The following is a 21,896-nucleotide window of genomic DNA, read 5'->3' on the forward strand; positions in this document are numbered from 1 at the left end:
ATAGATTATAATGCTTTGCATGAGTATATGTGCATATTTATATGTTTTTCCTAAAGTAATTAAGTATTTTAGGAAAAATTGTCAGAGCAGCAGCGCCAGCAAGAGCTGGTGGCCACACATTGAGGCCACCAAAAAAATTTGTTGAGAACACCCCAGGGCTAGAGTCTCAGTTCTATTAGAGTTCAGGCTGTAGCAGCTCTTGTGCTCAGAGGTTCAACAAACAAACAGTTTCAATAGTATGTTACCCTAACCAGAGGCGCCAACTTTCTAATGTGCCAGGGGTGCTTCCCATGCTTCCCACCGCTTGCCCCCCCTCCCGCCCTTCCCCTGAGGCCCCCCCCCCCCCCCCCGGGGCCGCTGAAGGGCCCCCCGCCCCCCCCCCTCCCCTCCCCCCCCCCCCCCCCCCCATTGCATGCTCCAGCCCCAGAGCACCCGCAGAATCAGCGCCTATGACCCTAGATTCCTGAAGGCTATAGATAAGCTGAGACTGGCAAATAGTTACCCGATTTCCACAGGGACTTGAAACGTTATCATTAGTATTACTATGGCATCTAGGAGGCCTAGTCATGGACCAGGACCCAACTGTGCTTGGTGCAGTACGAAACGGGGGGGGGGGGGGGGGGAGAAGACAGTCCCTACCCCAAGGAGCTTACAATTTATGTATGCGACAAAAGAAAAACAGATTGATACAGACAAATAGATTGAGTACAAGGATACAATGAGACTGTAGTGGTGAGCATAACAGGCACGCCAACAGCCTAACCATTTTCAAGTTTTTTGTAGGCGTCACAGCAAAAGGAGAGTTTTGAGGAGCGATATGAAGGACGATAATGAGGTAGCTCAGGAACTGCCTCCTAAGTACATGAGGAAGAAAGAGAGAAAACAAAAAGGTGCTTGTTTTAAAAAGTAATAAGTGGGCAATGGAGTCTGGCCTCCTGGTATGCGTCGACACCTCAGTACAAATTAGAGATGATAGGCAGAGTGGAGACTGACCATGTGTGCACTCTGTACCTCAAAGCAGCACCCTAAAGCCCCCATATTCACCACTGTCATACAATTATGGTATGTTTTATACAAAGTATGCCTTGTGAGGTATCATTTTAAAGTCTTGATCTGTTGAACATTAATATCCTGTTGGATTGTCTGTGCTATCATCATATGTGCAGTTATCAAGTTTTGCTATGTGCATATTACTGAAATATGTTGTGAGTTTGGGAACACCCCAAACCAGCAGGGATTAGCCAGACATGCATGGCCCATTAAAGGGGAATCCACTTGCCCAGCAGCCATCCCAGAAGAATTCTCAAAGAGAGAGCACATAGACAATGGAGACTGCTTGATCAATGGGGTTGGACTCCCATGTCACAAGCAAGACATCTTTCCAGAAAGCTGGAAGAAATTATAAAGAGGGGAAGTGACATCATGACTTGGCCTCACTCCCCCCACAACTCAGCACCAGGAAGAAACGTCTGGAGGACAAAGACTTTGAACTGAAGAGAGTGGTCCTAGGTTGGAAGAGAGTCCAAGCCTGTGTATTGAGGAACTATACCATCTGTCAGGATGAGACAGATTCAAATCTTGCTTGATTCAAATCCTGTTCCGTTTATAGAATTTAGACTGTGAATTTGTTTTATTTCTTAGGTAACCAGCTTTGATCTCTATGCCTGCTACTTATAAATCACTTAAAATTTATTTCTATAGTTAATAAATGTGTTTTATATTTTACTTAAAACTGTGTGTTTTGGTGCTTGGGAAACCTCAGTTTACAAAGGCTAGCGTGTGACCCCTCTACATCAAGGGACGCACGGACTGGATAATGAACTTACACTGGTCAGGCTTCTGATCAGGGCAAGACAGTACAGTTCTGGGGTGCAAGGCTGGGTAGCTGGGGGGAATTGGCTGGAGCCTCTCTATTGTTGGTCCATGAGTGGCTGGCAAAGCATTTATGTAATCAGTTGGGTGTTACTCCTGAAGGAATTCTGCGCCCTCGGGGGGAGAGGGGGGCACAGAATCCATACTGTCCGCAGATTTCTTGGCTCCCCCACAGAAAAATGGGGGAGCAAAGAAATCTGTGGGGAACACATGCCCCTTCCGCAGCAGCCCGGACGCATCTGCTGGGAGCAGCTGGCAGCAGAGAGCAGATCACCATGCAGGGGGAGGCTCGGTGTGCGTTGGTCAGTGGAGAGATGTTAAGGGGGTGGTGGGGCTGGGGGCCTGCCGGTGTGAAAATGAGAGAGAGACTCCTTCTGTCCCTCTCCTAGCTGTTGCTGCATCCTGGGTTCAGAGGCGTAGAGCTGTGTGAAGCAGGCTCTGTCCCTGAGGCAGAGCAGAAATGTAACAACTAAACAGGCAAGCTGCTAATGTTCCCATTGTTAGTTAATTGAGGCTCTTTTACCTTGCCAGAATGGTGTAAAGGAGCCTTATTGTAAGTGACAGTAACAGAATCCTCAGATAGGAAGGTCAATGTGGTTTCTCACTTTTTTTTTCCTGTGTCAGAGAGTCACAATGTGGTTAGATTACAGCTCAGGATCTATTTTTCTTATCCATTTAAAAAAAAAAATGCAGGACAATGATTAGCAAAACTGTATGACTTTCATGTGTGAAAGTCTGAGCAATTTAAAGTGACAGTCTACTTTAGAGAACACCAAACACCAAAATAAAAGTAATGTAATTTAAATGAAAATCCAGGATTATGACTGGAATGCAGGGTTTTGGTTACCAAGTATTTGTAACTTAACTTTCAAGTATTTAGGAAATGCTGAACAGTTATTGTGGTTTTTTTTTCTGTATGGTAGTTTAAATAAATTACCAAATAAGTGAAACTGGTGTGATTATATTGCATTATTTTGACAAATAAAATATGCAACATTTTGCAGAATTTTGGATTTTTTGGCACAGAATTCCCCCAGAAGTAGGGTGTGGAGGTCTGTGTAAGTACAGTATCTGCCAAAGGTTTGTGGCTTAGCAACAGCATCACACTGTAAGAGGCAACCCAGGTTGGTGGGTAAGAAGGGTTCTGCAGTCCCACAATCCAGGCTGCACCCCGGGAACCCATCACACCATGTAGGTAGAGCCTTGAAACTGAATCCAAACAGCTTATGTTTGATACACTAGGAATGGGGAGCTAGTGAGGGATTCAAAGAGAGATGAGATAAGTTAAAGCTACAGGTTAGGAAAATGGATCTTTGCGTCAACACTCTGAACTGATATGTGTGGGGAAAAATGCATTTGTCAAGGCCACAAAGGATTATAGTAACTGAGGTGCAAGACGATGAGAGCTTAGATGATAGTTTTACCTGTGTGCATTCATAAGAAAAGCTGTATCTTAGAGATATTATGCAGAAAGAATCAGCAAGATTTTGATATAGCCTAAATGCGAGGACCGAAAGAGACATCCAAGTCAAAGATGACGCAGAGATTGCAGGCCAGAGTGACAGGTAGAATGGTAGCGTTGTCCACAGTGATCAAAAAAGGAGATAGTAGTGAGGGCTTGGTGTATGGGAGAAGATTAGGAGCTCTGTTTTAGCCAAGTTTAGCTTGAGCTGTCAGCTAGACATCCCCAAGGAGACGTCAGAGAGACAAACCGAGACTTTAGTTTGGATAGAAAGAGAGCTAGACTTGAGAGTAGTTAGAACAGAGATCGTAGTTAAATTTGGGTTTGTGCACTTTCTGAGGCTGCCCAGAGATCAGGCACAGAAGAAAAAAAGAAGGGGACCAAGGACAGAGTCCTATGGAAGGAACCCTCACAGAAAGTTGGTGGGCAGATGAGGAGAATCCTCCGAAGGACAATTAGAGAGGTAAGGAAAAGAACCAAGAAAGGAAAGAATCGCAGAAACCAAGGGAGGACAAGATTTCAAGAAGAAAAGCATGATTGACTGTGTTGAAAGCAACTGACAGGTCAAAGAGGATGGAGATGAGTACTAGTTCTGAACGTTAGCTAAGAGGAGGTCATTAGAGACTTTGGTGAGAGTGGTTTCAGTGCAATGCAAGGGACAGAGGCTGGATTGGAAAGGGTCTAGAATGGAATTGGAGAAGAGAAACTCCAGGCAGTGATTGTAGAGAGTGCATTTAACATGCTTAGAAACGAAAGCAAGCAGAGAGATGGGGTGTTAGTTGGAAGTGCAAATGGGGTTAAGGAGTTAAACGGCTCCTCCTCCTTTTTAACTCCAAGGCTTTACCTGGGATTTCTATCCTTAAATTCTGTCTTTACTAGCAGTATATTTAGTGCAGGGGTGGGCAAACTTTGGCCCGTGGGCCGGATCTGGCCCCTCAGGGCTTTGGATCTGGCCCATGGCGCCGCTGGCACCGCGCCCTGCGGACTCCGGGAGGGGGGGCAGAGGGCTCCATGCGTTGCTCCTGCGTGCAGGCACTGCCCCCCACAGCTCCCATTGGCTGGGAACGGGGAACCGTGGCCAATGGGAGCTTCGGGGGTGATACCTGGAAGCGCAGCAAGGGCAGCACACACAGAGTCCTCCTGCCCCCTCCCCCAGGGGCTGCAGCACTTCCTGGTGCAGCGCGGCGTGGGGCCAGGGCAGGCGTGCTGGGAGCCTGGCCTGGCCCCGGTACGCGCCGCTGCCACCCCGGAGCTGCTTGAGGTAAGCGGTGCCCTCCTGCACCCCAACCCCCTGTCCTGAGCTCCCTGCTGCACCTTGCACCCCAACCCCCTGCCCTGAGCCCCCTCCCACAGTCTGCACCCCTCCCCCACCCAAACCCCCGCCCTAGCCCTGCATACAATTTCCCCACCCAGATGTGGCCCTTGGCCCAAAATGTTTGCCCACCCCTGATTTAGTGAGAAGAGGAGAGTTGCAAAGTTTTCCTGGAAACTCACTACTGTATAATTTTTCACTATTATAAGATCACACTGTAGGCTTGGGCTCTGCCAGAATACTGGCCCGAGACACCGACTGCCTTTCACCTGAACCTAGAAATCATCCTACCCACATTTGGCCCCAACTCTGACAGAGAAGGCTACATTATCTAGAAGTACACAGAGCCCTATCTCTAGGTGGATTAGAGAACGGATTAATTTCCTGTTGCAACATAAATCTCTAATCAACAGAATCTTTTAAATCTCACCTTTCCTGTTTTGAACACAGATTTACAAGACTAGCTAATAGGCTTCTGCCGACATTTTTGTCAAGCATTACAGCATAGGATTGCTATTGTGATCTTTTGCAGAAGGTGATGCAAATTATAATCCCACCCATAGTAAAAAATAAACTGCTTTTGAAAGTCCCAAGTATCAGTACAAAAGACCCAAGAATGGGGGAAATAATATTTTCTAATTAATTTTCTTACTTTGAAATAATCTATACCGATTCAGACCCTTATTCTGTAAAATTTAGATGCCTGCCTCTCTTATTACTGAGAGTTTTAATGCAGATTCACTGACATGTTCAGATTTTTCATAATTACTCAAATTGTTAATGACTATTAAATAATAATGTCTGAATTTTTTTTATTTGGTACAGCTTTCAAAATATTCAGCTGAGGACTGCGAGATGACTAGAGGGCATACACGAGGGTCTGACATCCCACAAGAGGTTTCTGTCTCCAACTACTGGTTGGAAAGACCTACAATCCAAGATCCAGTCTTGACGGGCAAGGTTGCATTTTTCAATTAAGTTCTCTTAGCTAATACATGTTAGCTTCCCCAAGGCTAAAACAAGGCCAGCTAACAAAGCTTCAAATGTGTTCACCTGCATCTTAATTGCGCTTTTCAATATCGTTAAGCTAAATCCAGTGAGCTTTACACACTGACAAACACACATCCAATATACTCATCAAAATATACTCCAAGCATCTGGACTAGTACAGAAGAGATTAGTAAAGAAAATTAACAAGTAAGGAAATTTTCTCCTTCACTTGTGTCACATAATTCCCAATCTGCCATGCCTCTCATACCCAAATGATAAAACCTAACCTTTCCCCTTTTGATCCTTAGGGACTAATCTTTTCTCTTTCCAGTGATCCAAAAGAAGCCTTCAGATTCCTCAAATTTCTCAGAACCCTTGGTGCTCACTGCTGCAACATAAGAGAGGCATAATAAGAAACAACAGGTTCCAGGCATCCTGAAGCATGTCTGGGATCTCAAAATTCCCTGTGCCTTAAGATGCAGTAGAAAGGAATAAGACTGTTCCTAAGGATTAGAAAAGACAAGCTGAGGGAATAAGGCATATCAGACCATCAGTAAAATTTATCTGTGAAGAGGATGAAGGGCGATAGGTGGAGGGGAAATTTTGAAAAGACTGCATACAAACTAACGAATAAAGAAAACAATCGGGGGGTGGGGAGAGGGGAGATAGACGACGACTAGCAGGAGGAAAAAAAACCTAGATTATCAAAAAAGTAAAGGTGATTCTAGAAGGAAAATTTATCTGCAATTATTTTTCTTTATTAAAAAGATAGATCCCCAACTCCTGGGTCCTTGATTCCAACAAGTGACTGACAGGAAATTCCCCAAATATTTGAATTCTCAAGTCATTAAGCCGGCTGAGCCAACTGAGTTTTTACAGTGGCCTGTTGTGCTTCCAAATGACAGTTTATTTTCTGAGCACTTGGAAAATCCTGCCAGCCAAACGCTAAGGGCCCAGACCAGGTGCAAGAATCCTATCTTATGCAAAAAAAATAAAGTCACACACATTCAGCATTGTGTATTTGTTGCTTTTTTCTTGTTTCAGCCTGAACTTTTTCTTTTAAAGCAGACCATCCCCACATCCAAACTTTCCAGCACAATGTCCAGGTTACAACTTGCCATTTTTATACCATGCTCCTCAGTAGCAGGTTTCTGCAATTAAAAATTTGCACTAGAAACACTAATTTTGCTGCGCATCACACTTACTAAAAAGCAAAAACTAAAGACAAGTGCACGGATAATGAAATTTAGCAATGAGGTATATAGCAGGACATTGTCACCTTGCAAAAAAAAAAAAAAAATAGATGAAGCTTTTGTCTGAACTTTTTTTAATCCATTATTTTTAACTCAAGATAATTATAAATAAAAAAAAAATCAGAGAAAAAAAAAGTTATTTTCACTTTTTTTTTTTTCCCAGTTTGCATACTCTTCACATTGATAACATATCATCAGTTTTACTGTGTCAGCTCTTCAATGAAGGAAACACAACTACCTCCATGTTTGTATAGTGACTAGCATAATGAGATCCTCATCTGGGACTCTGGGCACTACCAGTAATGGATAATTATCAGAACATTTCAATTATTTGTGGGGATCTCCCACCCAGCAAAATAGGACAGGAAAAATATCAAAGACAGGAAAATTATTGTACAATGACAAATATTGGCAGAAAAGGAATCAGGCAGGTGTAGTATATAAGACTACTTTTAATTAAATTTTTAAAAATTTGAATGGTTTCAAGTAGTTAATGTTACTTTAATTTAAACCAAGAATAAAAACCAATAGTTAATACAGTTCCTGAGTTGGTTTCATTATAGCTGGTTGCGTACTGGGTGCAGGTGCATTAGGCATATATACTGATTCAACAAAAGATTACGTTACACATTTGCACTACAGAAGTTTACCTCAAAAACTAAGTGTGTAATTTTTTTATGCAGTCTTCTGAAAGGCAGATTTCTTTTCCTGAATGAGATCCTAAAAATAAATACTTCAGACCTTTGTTTTAAACAGGCAAGCAGAAAACTGAACTAGTTTCTCAGAGAAACTCAGAATTAAGTTTTAAAACTTAAATCTCTAATAAAAAGAATTGAGATTGTGATGCATACCACCCTGTCGATTGAGATTCTGCATTTCCCTTTCTCTCCGATCTAGTTCTGCTGCTTTTCTTTCTAATTCTTCTTGGCGCTTAAGCAGCTCAGCCTGGGCCAATGCATGCTCCTGAGGAAAAACAAGCACCATTAGATATCAACAAATGCACAAACTTGGAATTTTTGTTCTTTCGTATATATTCTGCAATTATGTTGCATTCTCAGTCATGAATCAAGATAGACCTGCTATTTTAATTAATTAATGCAACAACTTGTACCTAATTACAGCACGTGTTTCTGTAAAGCATAGCACTGATTATTGAAAGTAATGCTGCTTTATAAAATTAACATTGGCCTAAAAGAGTACTTTTATATATGCAATTAGAATTTCTTTTGCAATTAGCTCATTCCCAAAATGTTATACACAAACCTTTGCTATTTGTGTGTAAGCAGGAGGTTCCTCTGTTGGTTTCATTATAGCTGGTTGTGTACTGGGCGCAGGTGCATTAGGTATTTTCACATTTCCTGGTGGAGGCTAATAAAAGAAAGTGAAAATTATAAGGACACACTTTCACAAACAGATACTTTATACTATGGAAGACTAAGATTATCTACTGTATTTTTTTTAAAGGACATAATAGATAACCAAAAATTCTGTGGTAAGCTGCCTGCAGTAACGCTGATCTTTAGGAAAAAATAATTCCTTCTTCTATGATAAAATATTATTTATACAGTACATTACTTGCCAGAGATGCAACACAGCATTTTATAAATAAATTGTACGCACAACACAGGAGTTTAAATTGATTCAGATATGAACTGGGGTGAGTGTAATTATCGGTTATGGGAAGCCCAGGAATTAGAAGTGACCTATTTATATAATAAATAAATAGGACAAAGACTATTTAACAGTGATCTCTAGGACTTTTCCTAGCACAGACTTATGTCACCTATTGAATAATTAGTAAGGTAATATACCCTCCTATTCAATTTTTCAAATCTGAAGAGAATTGTTCAGTGTTCATAGTCTATTGATTAATATCTCCATTAATATTTGCTTTTACAACTTACGAATTTCAGGCATTATAAGCACTTTTCAATTATCTGCATGAAGGACTGGTTACAGTTTGCTTCTAATGGTTACAAAATAAGCTTTTTTGGTTGTGCCATTCCTCTCCCACTAATTTCAATATCCCTCCCTCTTCCTCTTTATCCACTATGCACCACAGAAAGAATGCCTTCATATTCTCCCAGATTTCTGACAAAGATGGGACTTGAACTGACACGAGCTGGATAGGTTAAGGTCAAAGGACTACAGTTTATCCTCTGGAGCTATCCAACAGCAGTGAAAATTTTAATGCTGGAAACCTTTTGGCTCCTTTTTCATATGTGCAGTGTAATCCTTTTACAACAGAACCTCTGAGTTGAACACCAGAATTACAAATTGACCAGTCAACCATACACATTATTTGGAACTGGAAGTACATAATCAGGCAGTAGCAGAGACAAAAAGAAAAAGCAAATACAGTACAGTACTGTGTTAAACGTAAACTACTAAAAAAAATTAAGAGAAAGCAGTATTTTTCTTCTACATAGTAAAATTTCAAAGCTGTATTAAGTCAATGTTCAGTTGTAAACTTTTGAAAGAACAACCATAATGCTTTGTTCAGAGTTACAAACAACCTCCTTTCCCGAGGTGTCCGTAACTCTGAGGTTCTACTGTAGTTCATGAGCCTTAGGAACATTAGGCTTGAGCCTACCTAGAGATACAAATTATCTTGAATACTATTTTCATTTTTGCTCCCCCAAAGAGCTAGTGGGTACCATGTACTCTCCGGGGGTATCCCTCAAGCAAGTGAGCCTCCTGTCCCAAGATCGGGGATCAAACCATGACTCTGATCTGGGAAAAACAGCGTTAAGAAATATAAGAACAGCCATACTGGGTCAGACCAATGGTTCATCCAGCCCAGTATCCTGTCCGACAGTGGCCAACACCAGATTATTCAGAGGGAATGAATAGAATAGGGCAATTATCAAGTGTTCCATCCCCTGTCCTCCAGTCCCAGCATCTGGCAGTCAAAGGCTTAGGGACACCGAAAACATGGGGTTGCATCCCTGACCCCCCTGGATAACAGCTATTGATTAACCTATCCTCCATGAATTTATTTAATCCTTTTTTGAACACAGTTTATACTTTTGGCCTTCACAACATCCCCTGGCAATGAGTTTCACAAGTTGACTGACTGTTGTGTGAAGAAGTCCTACTTCTTTATGTTTGTTTTATACCTTCTGCGTATTAATTTCATTGGGTTATCTGTTTTTTGTGTTATCTGAAGGGGTGAATATGGAAGTGTTATTTACTTTCTCCACACCATTCATGATCTTACAGACCTCTAACATAGCCTCCTCCCCCGTTAAGCACCTTTTTCCCAAGATGAACAGTCCCAGTCTTGTTAATCTATTCTCATATGGAAGCTGTTCCATACCCCTAATCATTTTTGCTGACCTTCTCTCTACCTTTTTCAATTTTAATATCTCTTTTTTGAGATGAGGCAACCAGAACTGCATGCAGTATTCAAGATATGGGCATATCATGATTTTATATAGTGGCATTAGGATATTTTCTGTTTAATCTATCCCTTTCCTAGTGGTTCCTCATATTGTTAGCTTTTTTGACTGCTGCCACACATTGAGCATATGTTTTCAAAGAACTAGCCACAATGACCCCAACATCTGTTTCTTGAGTGCTAACAGCTAATTTAGACCCCATCATTTGTAGGTATTGTTGGGATTATGGTTTCCAATGTACATTACTTTGCATTTATCAACACTACTAAACTGTTAACCTTCAGAAAAAGCTAATACCCAACTCTTTTCATCAGTATCTCAAAGAACTATAGAAAGGGAGGTCAGGATTATTATCCCCATTTTACACATGGGGAAGCTGAGGCACAAAAAAGTGAAATGACTTGCCCAAGATCACCCAGTGGGCTAATAGAAGAGATGGGATTAGAACCCAGGTCTCCCACATCCCAGTCCATGCTCTATGCACTAGACCAAACTGCCTTTCCTCGGACTCCACAATAGTGCCCTTTTGAGTCCAAACCATAATTCTGATTCCCAACTCATATCCGTTCTGGTGCCCAAAATTCAAGAAGGTTGTTAATAAATTGGAGAGGGTTCAGAGAAGAACCATGAAAATGATTAAAAGATTAGAAAACATGTCTTCTAGTGATAGAGAGCTCAATCCTTTTAGCTTAACATAGCAAAGGCTACGGGTGACTTGATTACAGTCTGTAAGAATCTACATGGGGAACAAATATTTAATAATGGGTTATTCAATCCAGCAGAAAAAGGTATAACGCAATCCAATGCTGGAAGTTGAAGCTAGACAAATTCAGAGAGGAAATAAAGTGTACATTTTTGTCAGGGAGCATACTTAACCAGTGGAACAATTTACCAAGAGTTGTGGGGAATTCTCCATCCAGGACAATTCCTAAATCAAGATTGACTGTTTTTCTGAAAGATATGGTCTAGGAATTATTCTGGGGAAGTTCTGACCTCTGGTATAACACAGGCCATAGACCAGATGATCACAATGGCCTTGGTATCTATGAACCTTCTATGGATCATATCTGAGTACAGTAGTCAAGAGAACTAGGGATAAAAACCTCAAATATTTCTCTGATCTCTCCCACTGGTGCAAGCCTCACTGAGTTCACTCTTTTACTATATAAAGTTTGAGATTATGTGTAGTAAAAATATTACAAATAATAAACTAAATAACAGTCAAATAATGACTTGCCCAATCTGATAACTGAACATTACAAGGGACTCACCTCATGGGATTTTAATTTGTTCTTCTTATCTTGCATATTTGGTGTCCAAACATCTACTATCTTGATCATTGTTCAGTTTAGGAAGAGGATATCTGCTCTACTGGACATTATTGTCAATGTGAGCTATTTAACATCATTTGCAGAAAAAACTGATAATCTTTACTTGTTAGGGAAGGGAAACAACTTAGAGGGAAAGGATAAGGAAGAGCTAGATCTGTTCCAGAGTCATTGTTGCTGAAGTGTGTGCGCGCGTGCAAAATATTTGTTTGCAGAACTGTGCATTTATTGTCTCTTGGGTTTTCATACCAGTTAAGAGAAACAGTTCATAACTAAACAAAACCTAGAAAAACTGGCTTTTTCCCCCAAGACCATCTGCTCCAACAGCATTTGTCCAAAGACAGTAAGACACACACAACCACTCAATCAAAATATGAAAACCCACAGGAGCAACACACAGGCTCCAGATGGCAAACTCCGACAACAGCAGAGGCATCAGTTTTGAAAACAAAAAGTGGGCATATGAACACAAAACCATTCAGGTTCACAGACATCGAGTAAGTGGCAGAGTATTCCCTATCTGTCAGGCTGTGTAACCGGACCTCCATCCAAGACATCTATTAGTTTTGTTAAACGAGTTTTCATTTATATTATATTTATTTGGATTGGAGTTTTTAAAAAGGAAATTTACTAGCACCTTCTAGATTCATTGACTACCATGTAACCTCTTATAACCTTGATTAACGGCATATGACAGGGCCAAAAACAGGGCCAAGTGTCTTACCAAAACACCCATATATCACATTTTTATCACAGGCATCTATTAAGCATTTTATTTTACAGGTGTTTAGTGGAAGTCCTGAAGCCGGGAAAGATTTAACCTTGCTTGTTAGGCATCACAGACTGAAAAGGGTGGGGCTGACAAAATGCCTGTTTTATTCTTTTATGCCAAGCATATCAAAGTAATTTAATAGAGCTAATTGAACTTTTAATTAACAAAAAAGAAGTGGCCCTTTTTTCCTAAATGAAAGTTTTCACGAGAAAGTTTTTTGTTTATTTTTGTTTGTTTGTTTAAAAAAATGCTGAAACTAGAAAGTTTCTGCCAGATATGTACCATTTATTTTTCCAAAAATCTCTACAATCTAAACTGGTTTAATTGATGTAGGGCTTGAGGGAAAACCAGAGCCCAGGACATAGCAAAGAGGCTTCCTGGAAAAGTAGTGGCAGGCTGAGGGACAGAGGAAGAGAAGACTCCTCCTGAATGTAAACTGGCTCTTTTAATCCACCTCTTTTCTTAAATCTAAAGTGAAATCCTGATCCTAATTAAGTCAATCAGCATATCCCAACTGAGAGTGCCACTGTAGCATCTTTCACCACTAACCAGAAATTAAGAAATCTTTCTAAATAGAAAAACAGATTTCTAACTGAAATTTCCTGGGACTTGATTTAGTAAGGACATCTGTGGTTATACACTGTCATGATAGCTATTGTGGAAGCAGAGAAAGAACTGACAGGAAGGGGATTGCAATGCATGACAGTTTGTTAGCAAGAGTCAGGCTAACTGTAACCCTAATAACGCGAGATTTGTAGAAGTGAGGATTGCGTGAGGCGAGTGGGAAAGAACTGTGTGAGAAGTTGTTGCGACCTTGTGTAGATAATATGGAATGTAGACTAGAGTCTAAATAAGTGAGAAAAATAAGATATCAGGATGACCTATGTATAAACAAAATGCATTTGTTGCTTATTACTGTCTGTAACAAAAGGTATAAATGCTTGCTGTAATTGTTTATCTGTAGAGAGACCTGCCTAGGAGGGGGAGACCCTGTGTCCTAGTGCACTCTCTCCCTCTACGCAATTGCAAGAGAAAATAAAGTATCTGACTTTGCTGTACCCAACCAAAAGAGTGAGAACTGTGTTTTTCTCCGACACTATACAAGATACATTTCTTCATAGCTTCCTACTATAATGAAGCTGAGCATGTTTGTTACTTGCCTTTAGCAAGAAAGCCTGTCAAGGAAAAAGTCCCTCCAAATAAATGCTGCTGCTGTTGCACTTCAGGTATAACATCTGTATAAGAATTAGTTTTAAATAAAGTATTCATAAACATCGACATCTCACAGATCCTAAAATGAACAACTGGGCTAACATCTGTCACTAAACTCAAACTTTCCCTCTCCCTTAGCATCCTCCCCCCCACAAAAGAAGGACACTACTCTAATTTTGTTATATGACTGGCATCTAGGATGAGACCCATCTGGATTCTTTGCATATAAGCTCTCATATGCCCAATTAAGGGCTATGTTAGCTCCTCCCTTCGATAGAACAGATTCAGAAATTAAAGTGCATTTTATAATCATACAAGTTTACAACAACTGCATAGCTATAGCTCTGGAATTCTCAAAGAGGAAGAATATGAGAAAACTACAGATAGCTAGATTAATTTTGCATATTTTCCTGTACAGTAACTCCTCAAAGTCCTCCCGCTTAACGTTGTTTTGTTGTTACATTGCTGATCAAATAGGGAACATACTCATTTAAAGTTGTGCAATGCTCCACTCTTACATTGTTTGGCTGCCTGCTTTCTCCACAGCTGGCAGCCTCCCTACGCCACGCCCTTCCCCCCCAGCGCCTCCTGCCCGCTGGCAGACCCCGCAGATCAGCGCCTTCCCTCTCCTCCCCCTGCCTCCTGCCTGCGGCAATCAGCTGGCTTGCGGCGTTTTGGAGGCAGGAGGGAAGGGGGAGGAGCGAGGACTCGGCACGCAGGCTCCCCCTCCCTCCCCTGCCTCCTGAACACCGCAAGCCAGCTGATTGCCCCAGGGAGGAGGCGGGGGGAGTGAGGGGGAGCCTGCGCCAAGTCCTCGCTCCTCCCCCTTCCCTCCTACCTCCTAAATGCTGCAAGCCAGCTGATTGCCCCGGGCAGGAGGGAGGAGCGAGGACTCGGCGCGCCTCCCCCCTGCCTCCCGATGCAGCAATCAGCTGGCTTGTGGTGTTTAGAAGGGAGGGGAGGGAGGGGGGAGGAGCCAGGATGCACCATGTGATGTAAAGGGGGAGGAGGGGGGGAGAAGAGGCGGGTCAAGGGTGGGGGCTTGGGGGAAGGGGTGGAGTGGGCGGGCTGAGGGTTGAGCCCCCCCACCCTTGGTGCTTGCAGAGTAGGGGAAGCTGCCCTGGAACCTAACCCCCCCTATTTACATTAATTCTTATGGGGAAATTGGATTCACATAACATAGTTTCACTTAAAGTTGCATTTTTCAGGAACATAACTACAATGTTAAGTGAGGAGTTACTGTACTAATCTATGTGGACCTGCAGCAAGACTGCTATTCCAATTCTTGGCTTCTCAAACACAGACCACCAAAACTGTCTGACAGTAATACAAGATAGATGCATATCAACCGGAGAATAAGATGTTAAATTAAATTGTAAATAAAATAAAGTCAGATTTTAACCTAGGACTGAAAGATTAATGCACAAAGTCATTATACCACAGAATTTCCTTTAAATAGTATTTTAAACTTGCCATTTTTTGTTATGACAAGTTGTATAATATTGCTTTTACATGTCAGCAATATCGAGCAGTTTTGTGCAGCCACACCGACATAGGTGCACACATACTGATTCTTTCCAGGTAATTTTTGAATAGCCATGATAAGACAAACTAGCAACAAGTCACGTGCTTAAGTCCCACTGAAGTCCACCCACCTGACAAATCCACCACATGTCATTAAGGGCCTACCTTTATTTATATATCTTCTGTTTTCCCTCATTAGTCCTTCATATTCCTAAGAGTGCAACTTCCAAACTTTCTGTAAAATAGTTTCCCAAAGAACGCTCAAAAAAATAATAAGAGCATATTAAAGAAATAAACTAATGTGCTTACTGTTCTGGAATCTGAGAAAGGATTGTACTCATCTAATCCCGGTGGAACATTTCTTGTCACTTGTGTAACCGAAGGATCCTAGAAAAGAAAAGTTATGTAAAAGGTGTGCATACATACTAAAACTAGTAACAATGCCTATACAAAGAGTCGAGACTTTCATCATGTTAAATTTTGTTAGCGGTATACAACTGCTTTCCCGATCATATACTTTTTGAGCCATAACCATGCTCTCACACCAGCTTTCATATAAACTGCTTTGCTATACATTTCATGAGCTGACAATATTAAAGAAATTACTTAGAAAAAAAAGATAAGGAGAGCCTGACTGTTAGTCCGGTTTTACTTAGGATCTTTCCCCAACATATATCTTACGGGCCAAGTGTTCCATTCATTTCAGTAGAAAGTTAATTAGACTTACAGAATACCACAAAAGGATACTGATGTATTTCTTCTCTAGATAAATATCCATTTGTATATAGGTAATAAAACCTACGCATACCATATCCAGGATAAGACAACAGCATTGGTGCATTAGGTAAGGGCTAACGGAATGGACACACACAGTGTAAATTTAGCCTGAAATTTACAATTTTGTAACTATATACTTTATAAATTTTAACCAACAGAGGTGTTTCTACACTTTTTTTAGTTCATTGCTCAATATGAGAGAAATGAATAAAGTAAACATGAAAAGTGAATTTGTATTTCTAACATGTTCATGTATTCGTAACAGGTAAAAAATTCTTTACTGATATGATTTAAGTCAATGTCTCTAAAAAAAGACTCAGGACAGGACAATGATCACTAGTGCACAGAAAGTACCTGAAGCTTCCTTTGCAAAAATATAGTCTCTGATAGTTCCACAGTAAAGCTGGTTTTCATTTTTGTAAAAACCAAGAAAAGCCCTAAATATATCTGCTATTCCTAAATCTAAACCACATCATTCCATCCTGATCTTCTTATAACACTCGATTGACATGAGCTAAAAGCTGCTCTATCAGGTAGCTGATTTATAATAGGAAAGCCCTTTAGAGAAAAGCTGTCCAAAGCCTGTGGTGAGAGGGAAAACTGCATCCTATCCACAGAGCCATCTGAACTCCTCAACAAGACATTCAAAAGGGGGGGGAGGGAAGAGACCTTTCATTTTGCCTCTAGGCTTTTCTCAGCCTAGCTTTCTCCCTGAAGCCTGCTAAGAAAGGAAGCAGAGAGAAGGAGACCTTTTCCCCAAAAGGCAAATGCGGTCCTAGGACATGGCTGGGACTTACATGGATAAATGCTCAGCCTAACTACCTGTCAGAAATTTGAAATAAAAGGTTGAAGTTTTCCTCAGCAAAGCTCTGCAGCAGGAAGGTCTGGTTCCACCACTGGCTGTGGAGGCTGCTTCAGGGGCAGGGCATTCCCCTGCTGTCAGTGACCAACAGGTTCAGTTCTGCCCCCAAGCTGCAAGCAGGCTGAAGTAACCCTTGTAATGGATCTGTGGACCGCAGCATGATGAAAAATTGTTTATATTCCACCTGAGATCGCCTCTTTCTCAAATGCTGTTTTGTTTTGTTTTTTTTTAAACAAAAGAAAAAAAATCTAGTTTTTACAAGAATCTAATTTTTTAAATCTCTCTGTAAAGAGGGTCCTGTAAAGAGGAACCTCTACCATGTTATCTCCATAATATATTTTAATTATGGAACCAGACTTGAATGTAGTGTTCCAAGTGAAACTTCACCAGTCCCTAAATAAATGGCTGGAGTAACCTCTTACAGTCTCTCCACTTCTCAAGATTGCAGTGATTGCTGCTCAAGTTAAAACATTGTGCTTTAGCACAACAGCAGGAAAAAAAGTTACATTTCTCAAATTTCAACTGGAGATCATACAAAAGCAGGCTTCATGCTAGCTCTCTGAATTCAGAGAAACACCACAATGAGGAATTAAAAATGCAGTAAATGAAGTAAATATTGACTTATGCACTAGACTTTGAAAAGAGGATACAGAATAATTTTTAACAAAATATGAAACTTTTATAATTCAACAGCATTACAAAATATTGAATATATCTTAGAAGCCTTTCAGATTGGGAAAATGGTTGTGTAATAGAACCTTATCTAAAATGGAGAAATGTACACCAATCAATTAAAAGAAACTTGCAATACGTAAGTGCATGTACAGATTGCTGGGAAGAGTAGGAAGAGAAACAACTGATACAATTGATCCCTGAAGTTTTAGGGCAGTGGTTCTCAAACTTTTGTACTGGTGACCCCTTTCACATAGCAAGCCTCTGAGTTTGACCCCCCCCCCTTATAAATTAAAAACACTTTTTTATATATTTAACACCATTATAAATGCTGGAGGCAAAGCGGGGTTTGGGGTGGAGGCTGACACCTCGCGAGCCCCCATGTAATAACCTAGCGACCCCCTCAGAAGTCCCGACCCCGTTTGAGAACCCCTGTTTTAAGGGTAAGCCCCAAATCTCAATTATGTGCTGGTGTAAGTGTCAATTTATGTGCAGTGTCAATTTTAGGTCACTAAAAGTTCCCGCTGTACCCTCCTCATGCACCCTATTATCCATCCCTCAGATGTCCACAGCTACATTTTCTCACACATATACATAGGCCACGCATGCACCGCCTACATTATTCCCGAATCCCGCCTACTCGGGCAGTCCTCATCCAGTGACCCAATTTTGGATCACCAGCTAAAAAATGCCCTCCGTCACATACCCACTCTGTCCAACAGTATTCACACACACTCTAGTAATTTTCTGATCACTTGTTCTGCAACTTCTCAATCTGCAAACCACTCATGTTTCAACAACTGTGAGTAGTTTGCCAAAGTAACATCACCACCAGCCGGGGCTGCAAGCAGAAGGAACAGAACTGACAGTAAGCACTCAGTCCCTCAGTTACCAACTTCTCCTCCTCCCCCCCCCCCCCCTCCCAATCTAATAGGGCCTAGAGAAAGCCGAGACCTGAAGGGCTATTAGGAGTTAAGTTACTAGGCTATTCATTTCCTGCTACAGGCTCAGAGAGCTATCTGTGTCTTGCCAGCTGATGTAGTGAAGAGCAAAACTTCCAATAATAGTTTGCCAGCCAAAGAGCTGTAGAGCTGGAGGAATTACTGGAGTTACGTGAGGGGAAAGCGGGAATAAAGGAAATTTTTAAATACAGTAGGCAGAGGTCGAGAGTGTAATCTTCACTGTATTATCCACAGTGGGATTTCTGACAGCCTGCAGAAGCTCAGCGGGGGGAAAAAAACAATAGAAGGTATGGCAAAAAGGGAACTTCCAACTAGTGAACTAAACATGTTCACCAGCTGAGGGAGCTGTCAAACAAGAATCACCCTGCCTAAATAGGTGTAAGAAAGCACTAGTGTGGGCACAAGGGCAAGCCTGTGGCTCTCTCTACACTGTGGAGCCTATGCTGGCATCGCCCCCTAGTGTAGACGCTGCCGACACCAACAGAAGAAGGAGTTTTTCTACTGGTGGAGGAACACCACTTCCCTGAACATTAGCTACATCGAAAGATGCACTCAGCATCTACAGGGTTTTGGCAACATAGCTATGTTTGTCAAGGATGTGGTTTTTTGCCCATCCTTGATGGATGTAGATATGCAGGTATAACTTTTAAGCGAAGTTCAAGCCTTACACTGACTGAGGTTAGCTAGCTGTGGATGCATTCAATTGTTTGTATTTCAGTCAACTGTTTTGCACTATTTGAAGCACAAACAATTGAGTTCTTTAGTGTAGACATGACCAAAAAGTCTTCCAAGCAGGAAGATTAAGATATTGAAGTGTACTATTTTCTTCCCTGATGTTATAGTTCTATACTAAAGATTTTGATGTGTTGGACCATAGGCACCAACTCCGTGGGTGCTCCAGGGCTGGAGGACCCACCAGCAGCCAAGCTCCCCTCCCTCCCAGCACCTCCTGCCCGCCGACAGCCCCTCCCCCCATCAACTCTCTGCCTCCCTCCCACCACAGATCAGCTATTCTGTGGCATGCAGGAGGTGCTGGGAGGAGGAGGAGAGGGCACGGAGCATGCTTGGGGAGGGGGTGGAACTGGGTGGGAAGAGGTGTGGAATAGACGGGGTGGGACGGATTAGAGGTGGGAAGAGGCGAGGTGGAGGTTTGGGGGAAGGGGTGGGGCCAGGGCAAAGCCAGGGTTCAGCACCCCCGGGGCAAGGAGGAAGACAGCGCCTGTGTGTTGGACCTCAGACAGAGTTGTGAACAACACTTACATTTAGTGAATCCATTTCTGGGAAGAATTATATGCTTTCTGGTGTACTGTGAGAGACAAGAACAAAAGCCAGGTATCTTCAATCACTGCAGACATGTAATTATCTCAAGAAAGTAACAATTGTTTCACTGCCATTATAAAATGACATGTCTGACTTCCTACTCTTATCCATGTCTATACACCATACATTAATCATGTATTACAGTAACAGAAAGAGACAGTGGTCATTTTACAGTTTGTAGAGATGTAGAATGCTAGATAAGTCCAGTGGATGACTTAGGCCTGGTCCACACTACCCCCCCACTTCGGACTAAGGTACCTCGAAGTACCTTAGTCCGAACTTACCGTGGGTCCAGATGCTGCACGCAGGCTCCCCCGTCGATGCCATGTACTCCTCTCGCCGAGCTGGAGTACCGGCGTCGACGGCGAGCACTTCCGGGATCGATTTATTGCGTCTAGACAAGACGCAATAAATCGATCCCTGAACATCGATTGCCTGCCGTCAGACCCGGAGGTAAGTGTAGACGTACCCTTAGTAGCCAGCCACCTACTGAAGCATATAGTTCAGGGGTAGTCAATAGGTGGACCACAGGCCAAATGCTTTTGAATGGACCCCAAATCTTTTTATTAACTTATGATTATCATTATTGGGGGGTTTTTATCATCATCTACTCTGGAGTCCGGACTTCGACTATACCTTGACCAAGAAATTTGGACCGTGACAAAAAATAACTTACTACCCCTGATATAGTTATTACACAATTATCCTAAGTCAGTAACTTATTTGCTTGAAGAGCACATATTAATCTTGGCTTTTTCCAAATAATCAATGCACTATTACAAAGATGAACTCAGTCTGGTTCCCACAGTTCAAGGATGGCAAGTGCAATGAGCAGATTTAAAATTTTTATTAAGATGATGTTAAATAAAAAAAAAATAGTGAACAGAGTTTGAGCATAGAAGTTTCTGGTTATCAGGGAATAACATACAGATTATCGAGGGTGCAAAGTTTGGCTTAAGATCAGGTGGCATGAGGAATACATAATCTGCAATATCCCCGATTGGGGGTAAAAGGTTGATGGGTCAAAGTACAGACACTGAGATAAGAGGGTATGAAGTTCATAGAGTGGTTGTGTTCGGGTGTGGAGTATAATGAGTGGATATGATGATGAGGATGGATTGACCCTCATTTGGTGAGATTTAATGTTTAGGGAGTTTATGGTTCCAGTTCATACATACATCCCAATCTAGCAACCCTGTCTGAATAAATGAAGCAATGACAGGCTATGGAGATAGCCACTCAGCTCAAATAGATTTGTGAAAAGTAGAAAAAAATTAAGGCTGCTCAGGCTCATTTTAGAAGAGTGGTTTGTATTTACATGTAGTACATGTACAACAGTAAATAGTCAAAGGAAGAAACAGTGAGAATAGATTATTTCCACCCCTCCCAACAGTTTCTGAAAACGGGTAAAAACCTTATGAAGGTTTACTTTCTCTCACCACAAGGTTACTATGCCATTGTAACATTGGCTAGCAATGATGGCAGGAACAAAGGGCTTGTCTCCTTGGGGACACCCAGGAAAATTAATCCAAACTAACTAAAGGTATTTGAAGTGGAGTAGTTAAACCACATTAACAAGGTCCCCACAGGGATTTAATCGTAATTAAAGTGGCCTTAGTTCAGTTTAGTTTAATTCAATTTGTATGTGAATTAAGCTAAACTGAATTAAAGCCCCTTTTAATTCAGAATGAGGATGTTCACATAGGCGTTTAATGTGGTTTAACCAACCCACTTCACATTCACACCTTGGTTGATTTGGATTAATTTTCCTGGATATAGCCACATAAGCAAACCGAAAAGGCCTTTTGGTTCAGTTAAGTTAGCAATTTACTTCAAAATAACCCCAAAGTTCCTATTTAGATCTAGAAAATCTCAACTGATCAGTTTGAAATACATAAAATAAGTACTGCAGAGAATACTGAAATAAGAAAACTACAAACATATTACAGTTGTGCCCAAATGTACAACCGGAATTGGACCCTATTGTGCTTGGCACTGTACAAACATGCAAGACAATCCCTGTCTCAAAGAGTTTTAATCTAATAGAGAATTGAGTTGTGGAGAGTGGTACGTGAATTTGGCTATGTTTGGCAGTTTTGTTAGTTACATCTTTTGTTGTATATTTTCAAGTGAGGGGTGTATGATGGAGAATGGCAGGAAAGGGGATGTTAATGTTC

General features: G+C 41.5%; 1 protein-coding gene across 2 annotated transcripts in view; it reads right to left on the reverse strand.

Moving 5' to 3' along the window:
• The window catches only part of SCAMP1 (secretory carrier membrane protein 1), a 70,535-nt gene that overhangs the window by 31,484 nt on the left and 17,155 nt on the right, over positions 1 to 21,896 (reverse strand). Inside the window, exons 1-4 of one of the 2 annotated variants that reach the window (XM_024217330.3) lie at positions 19,660 to 19,706; positions 15,436 to 15,513; positions 8,153 to 8,257; positions 7,741 to 7,852 (exon numbers count right to left, since the gene is read on the reverse strand). In XM_024217330.3, the coding sequence (XP_024073098.1) occupies positions 7,741 to 7,852; positions 8,153 to 8,257; positions 15,436 to 15,513; positions 19,660 to 19,674 (310 nt within the window). In that variant the 5' untranslated portion in view covers positions 19,675 to 19,706. Of the gene's footprint in view, positions 1 to 7,740; positions 7,853 to 8,152; positions 8,258 to 15,435; positions 15,514 to 19,659; positions 19,707 to 21,896 lie in introns of those variants that run through there. The other variant, XM_024217329.3, reaches the window with a different exon arrangement.

Source organism: Terrapene carolina, unplaced genomic scaffold, assembly GCF_002925995.2.
Source record: "Terrapene carolina triunguis isolate 2854851 unplaced genomic scaffold, T_m_triunguis-2.0 Scaffold69, whole genome shotgun sequence".
Lineage (NCBI taxonomy): Eukaryota > Metazoa > Chordata > Testudines > Emydidae > Terrapene > Terrapene triunguis.